At 56.9% G+C, this 5,962-nt stretch overlaps 1 protein-coding gene across 3 annotated transcripts; it reads right to left on the bottom strand.

The window, feature by feature from the left end:
- Prph (peripherin) lies at nt 1–3,634 on the bottom strand. Of its 3 annotated transcripts, none has more exons than XM_051189847.1 (9): nt 3,044–3,631; nt 2,649–2,709; nt 2,375–2,470; nt 1,763–1,930; nt 1,543–1,668; nt 1,237–1,457; nt 1,098–1,147; nt 840–919; nt 1–181 (listed from the first exon to the last, which is right to left on the bottom strand). In XM_051189847.1, exons 1-9 carry the CDS (start codon nt 3,598–3,600, stop codon nt 116–118), a joined length of 1,425 nt encoding a protein of 474 aa, XP_051045804.1. In that variant the 5' UTR covers nt 3,601–3,631; the 3' UTR covers nt 1–115. The 3 variants fall into 3 exon arrangements, with proteins under 3 accessions (XP_051045804.1, XP_051045803.1, XP_051045805.1); XM_051189846.1 differs by having other exon boundaries at nt 1–184; nt 3,044–3,630; XM_051189848.1 differs by lacking the exon at nt 2,375–2,470 and having other exon boundaries at nt 1–184; nt 3,044–3,634.
- Between the last annotated feature and the right edge of the window lie 2,328 nt (nt 3,635–5,962).

Genomic DNA, 5,962 nt, shown 5'->3' with positions numbered 1-5,962 from the left:
GCTGCAACTTGGCTGGGAGGGGATCATGCCACATGCAGTGAAGGACTGGATGAATACTAGTGCTTGGGCTTGAGCTTAAGAGGCTTAGGTCAGGGTCAGCACTTCGGGTAAGGGCTCAGTAGCTGTGAATAGAAGACTTGTCCAGTTCACTGTGCTGTTCCTTCTGGGACTCTGTCACCACCTGCTGGGGGCAAGGCATACAAGGGGACAATTCAGCACTACTTCCTAGGGACAGTCTTGCACCCTTCCTGTCATAGCTTTCTAAGGCTACAGCTTATTCCCTACTTCTTCTCTTCCTCTTCTTTGTGGTCTTTTCTTTCTTTTTCTCCTTTTTTTTTTTTTTTCTTTTGAGACAAGGATGGATTCTCTGTGTGGCTCTGGCTGCCTGGAACTCTCTGTAGAACAAGCTGGCCTCAAACTCAGAGGGCTGCCTCTGTCTCCTGAGGGCTACCACCACCTGGCTAGCCACTTCTATCTGATGACCCTCGTTGGCTCAGCAGATAGAGGAACTTGTCACACAAATCGTAAAACCTGAGTTTGATCCCTGAAAGTTACAGAAAAGGGGGAGAAATGACTCCTGAAAATGCCCTCTGATCTCCACATGAGCACATGGCACAGGTGCGCCTGCACACGCATGCGCACATGCGCACACACGTACACGCGCACACACACGTACACACATATATACATACACACACACAAGCCTGCACGCACACACATCTTTCTGGTGTACCTCCCAAGAACCATATACCCTCATCACCCTAAGATCTGCAGCCAGGCCAGATCGGGGCTCAGAAACACTAGAAATGGTGGGTCCCAGATCAAGGGGTTTGTCTCACCTCCCCATCCCGGGTCTCAATAGTTCTGATCAGAACCATCTTCCGGCTGTGGCTGTCCTGGGGAGGCTCCACTTCAGGCACTGAAGAAAGCGGGAGAAGGGCATGAAAAGGTTTGGGACTGTCTCCTTTCAGGCTCCCACTCCTACCCCTTAAGGCCAGAAACCTCCCTACAGTTGGAATAGGAGTCAATTCAGATTGAATATAGCCAGAGCAATCAGGGCAGAAGGTATAAGGGTTAGCCAGACGTGGAGGACTCACCAGTCGTCTTTAAACTTAGGGAGGCAAAGGAATGAACCGGCACTGAGATCCTGCGGGCAAAGCATGCAGCCTGGTTATTTCGTTTGCTAGGCCCAATATCCTACTATCCCTGCCCTGTCCCAGTAGCCTCACCACTCACCGGCTCTCCTCCCCTTCCAGCAGCTTCCTGTAGGTGGCAATCTCGATATCCAGGGCCATCTTGACATTGAGGAGTTCCTGGTACTCTCGCAGGTGCCGTGCCATCTCTTCCTTCAATTGTCGAAGCTCTTCCTCCAGCCGCGCAGCGCCAGCTTGGTAGCCTCCAGCCTCCAGGGCGAACTGCTCCTCCAGCTCCCGCAGCTGTCTGAGCAGCGCCTCGTTCTGGGATAGGGGGAAGAAGAATGGGGGGGCAGTAAGAGAGCCCTTTAGCACCCGCCCACCTGCCCAGGCAGCAACGAGTTCTCACCGTGCCACGCAGCCCGTCCACCTCGCAGGTCAGGCTCTGGATCTGACGTCGGGACTCGTTCATCTCCTGCTTGGCCTGGCGTAGGGCCTCGTGGTTGCGGTTGGCGGCATCGGACAGGTCAGCGTACTGCAGAGTGGCAGACAGGTCCGGTGGGATGAACGCCATTCCCAGTGCCTCTCACCCCAGGACCCACCCCCAGAGTCCTCCCCTGCCCTCGCACTTTGGACTTATACCACTCCTCTGCCTCCTGGAGATTCTTCGCTGCGATGTTCTCATACTGCATACGGATGTCCCTCAGCGCTGCGGTCAGCTCTGGCTTCACAGTCGCCTCCACCTCCACCTGCTGCACCTGCTGGCTCTCCATGCTCACCTGCAGGTCCCGAAGTTCCTACAAGTCAGGAAAGGTGGAGGTTGTGAATAGAAGAGTGTCCAGCCGAGCATGGAGGTACACATACGTAATCCCAGCTTTTGAAAGGCTGGGACAGAAAACTCACTATTTCAAGACCAGTGTGGGCTTTGAGACCCTGTCTCAAATTAAATAAATAAATAAATAAATACAATTTAAAGTGTGTGGGGGAGGCAATTGCATGAACAGAAGGGGGCGCTAAGGAGTACAGCGTGCACTGGATTCTGAGACCTGAGCCCAGGATGCCCTTAAGCCGGTAGTCAGGTTCAGGGTGTAGCTTCCCCGACCGCCAACAGGTGGCGCATGGGTGGGAGTCAAACCACCTGTGGCCCGGGTAAGGGGTGGGGTTATCATCACTTCGCATCCCTGTCTCCGCAGCTTCAGCGAGGCCTCTTCCAAGCCTTCCCAGACACTCCAACCACCCACCTCTTCGTGTAGCTTCTTAAGGAACTCAATTTCATCCATCAGAGACTCAATCTTGCGCTCTAGTTCTAGGCGGGACAGGGTGGCGTCGTCCACATCCTTCGTGAGTGGGGATGGGGGTTCAAGAGAAAGGAGGGCTCTTCAGGCAGAGGAAGGGCCAGGCCTTCCCTTCTACCTCGGCGGCATGATGTTGCCTCCCCTAACCCACCGATGCCATCCTGGAGACGGTGCTGGGGGTGCAGATGGGGTGGTGGGACTCGACGTGGCCTCCACTCACCTTACGGAAGAGCACCAGGTTGTGCTCGGCGTCCTCCCGCTTGCGGGATTCTTCTTCCAACCTGACAGGCGGAGTTGGGAGACACTGAGCTGCCCGGTCATCTCCCAGCCCTCGCGCCACATCCAGCACCCCGCCCCCATCTGCTCTGCAGCTGTCCTGGTTCTAAAGCTAGGGATTCAACCTGCCCATCTAACCGGCGCGGGGGGTGGTGGTGGTGGTGTTCCCTTTTTACTTTAGCCTAAGCGCTCGGAGAACAGTGCTGGGAGGAGGCCAGCCAGGATGCTGCAGGCACCTCTGGGGTTGGCCAGCCGGACCACGCCCTAGGGCTGTTGGATCCCAGGGAAAGAAAGGGAGGAGCGGAGGGAGCGACTGGCAGGCCTTTCCTGCCCTCTGACCTCTGCTTGAGCGCCGCCAGGTCCTCTGCCAGCGCGTCGCGCTCCACCTGCACCCGGTCGCGCTCCCGGCCCAGCAGCTCCAGTTCGCGCCGCAGATCCCGCAGCTCCTGCTGGCACAGCTGGTCGGCGCGCGCCGGTTCCTGGCCCCGGGCCTGGCTCAGCTCCCCGCGCAGGGCTGCGTTCTGCTGCTCCAGGAAGCGCACCTTCTCGATGAAGTTGGCGAAACGATCGTTGAGCTCTTGGAGCTCTTGCTTCTCGTTGCTCCGTGTGGCCAGAAACTCCTGGTTGAGGGCCTCGGCCATGGAGAAGTCGAGGCGCTCCGAGGGCAAGCGCAGAGCCCCCGCCCGAGGGGCACGGAAGCTGCCCAGCCTTGCAGAGGAGCTCGGGGACCCCGAGCCCAGCAGGCGGCTGCTGGAGAAGCGAGAGCTGGATGAATAGGAGTAAGCCCCGGGGGACAGCGAGGGCGGTGGCCCGAAGGTCCGGCGGTATGAGGTGGAGCTGATGATGTTGGACCGGAGGCCCGACGAGTGATGGCTCATGGTGGCGGAAGATGACATTCAGCGCTTGGTAGAGCTAGGCCGGGCGGGAAGGAACTGCAGACCGATGCGGGGCAGCTTTATAGCCCTGCGGTCTCAGGGGTGGGGGGGGCACGACAGCTCCTCCCACTGGCCTGACTACAGACGGGCTGTATGGGGAGGGGGATGCCCCACCCTGCAGAGCAGAAATACCACCCCTTCCTTCTCCTGGTTGCTGGCACCCTGGCTTCTTGATTCCCCTTGTTGCTGGCAGAGATCAGGGGTGTGGCAGCAGGGTGGAGGTGGGCTAGGGGTCCAAGCCTTTGGGCATGACTCCAACGCTGGAACCTAGGGTTGGAGGGCATGACTTGATCCGGGATGCCCCCTCAGAAGGGGAGGTAAGAATTAGGGAATTGGAGGGAACTGAGGTTAAAGGGCAGGCTTTTGGCTATGAGAAGGAAGATAGGTGGAGGCACAGCTAACCTGGCCTAGACCGGGGAGTTTGTGCCTCCTCTTGTCTCTTAAAACTGGGGTTCTTTTTCACCTGTTGTCAGCTGCCCCCCACCCTGACCACAACGAAGAGAAACAGGAGACAGAAGGGCTGAGGCAGAGGGGGCTGGGGAAGGGCTTATCTCTGCCTGCTCCCCAGGGCACGGTAAAGGGCTGGTGGTTGGCGCCAGCTTTGCAGCTAATGGGCTGACCAGTTCCCCTCCCCCTGCTCTTGCCCAGCAGAAGTTGCCTGCTGATGTTTCTACCTTAAAGACACAGCACCCAAACTTGGGTTTAACACTGGTCTCAACAAGGTGGGCGCCTCACAGGGGATTGGGGGTGTCAGACTCCGTGTCTGCCATATCAGAAGCTAAGCTGAGTAGCCTGTGGTGTGCCATCGGCAGGTGTACCATCCACCAGCTACTGGATTCTCTTCCCCTCCACACCAACTGCTGCTCAGTCACAGGCTTTACGGGAACTAGAGGAATCCCTGAAGTAGGAAGGGGAGGGGGTTGAGGAGTAGCAGCTGCCAAGGTTGGAAGACAGATAGATGGCAGACACCAGTCTCCAGTGCTGAGGAGGTGTAGGTACCCAGGAATGATGTGAATAAAGGGCAATGAAATGGAAAAGATAGCCACCTACTATGGCCTGAAAGAAGACAGAGAAGGAAGGCTTCAGACTGTTCCACAGCACAGACACCTTTTACCACTGAACCATCATACAGATCCCATAAACATGTATGTGCATAGCCTTCCCCAGATGCCTGTGTGCATAGACATTACACAAATACACAACTACACCCCTTACACACACACACACACACACACACACACACACACACCAGTTAGCAGGAAGGTTGGTATCTGGCCTTTGTGCATCACATGGCTTGCAGAATGCAGACACAGGCTGTCCAGAACTGGTGGACAGGCGCAGTTTGGATGCTCTATAGGAGAAAGGAGGCTGAGGCCTTTAGGTTTGTTGGGAGTGGGAGCCTAGCAGTGTGGCTGCTGTCACTGGGAACTCTCAAGCAGGGTGGGTCTACCTCAGATGGGTCCAGAGAATAAAATGGGTGTGAGAGAAGCAGGTTTGTGGCGCTAAGCTGGATGCCTGACTGGGATAAAGTGGGCGGCTCCCTGCTGGTCAGCTCTCTCATACCGCAGGGCAGAGAGCTCCCCCCACCTTCTGTGTGTCCTCTGAGATGGGCCAGAGCCAACGCCCAGCCTGAGCGCTGGCTTACATCCTCAACCTTCCACTTCTCTCCAGCCCCTCCTTCCTTCTAGGCTATTAGTCTCTCCCTGCTCAGCTGCCAGGCCCTGCTCCTTGATGGATCTAGTTTGGTTGCTAAGGGAATGAGAAGAGGATGTTGGGAAAGGGGACAGGGTGAATAAACCAGGGCCTGCCCCACCCCAGTCCCTGGAGTGGAGAGGGGTAAGGTCCTATCTGGGCTGGGATAAGGGGTTGGCAGGTCAGAGGTGAGGTTGTGGGAGCCTTGGTGCTTCCTGCTGCAGTCCTGGGCTTTGAGCAATCGCTACCATTGGTCTGGAGTTCCATCCAACCCACACTCCAGAAGCAAATGGTGAGTCCTGGAGACACAGAGAGGTCAAGCAAGGCCTCAGGAGGACCAGTACCAGCCCTGTCTGCATTGGGAGCTCCTGGCCAGCCTGCGCCTTTGAGATCATAGTAGCTGAAGTAGGGACTGGGCAGATAAGGAGAGGTCCTGGGCCCAGGGAGCTGCAGGTGAAGTTTCTATTCACTGCTGGCCCTTGCTTAAGCCCCCAGCTCACTATTCAGAGGACCAGAAAACCTCCCAGTGGGGCTCTGGTTGGGTGGAGTGAGGAAGGGCCAGCTCATATGAGGGACACAGCAAGGCAAAGGCAGAGAAGGTTTCTTGCCTAGTGGCAAGCAGCCAGGTCTG

The sequence above is a fragment of the Phodopus roborovskii genome, unplaced genomic scaffold, assembly GCF_943737965.1.
Source record: "Phodopus roborovskii unplaced genomic scaffold, PHOROB, whole genome shotgun sequence".
NCBI classification, from domain to species: Eukaryota; Metazoa; Chordata; class Mammalia; order Rodentia; family Cricetidae; genus Phodopus; species Phodopus roborovskii.
Note: the sequence above shows the minus strand (reverse complement) of the source record. Positions and strands in the feature narration are given on the sequence as shown.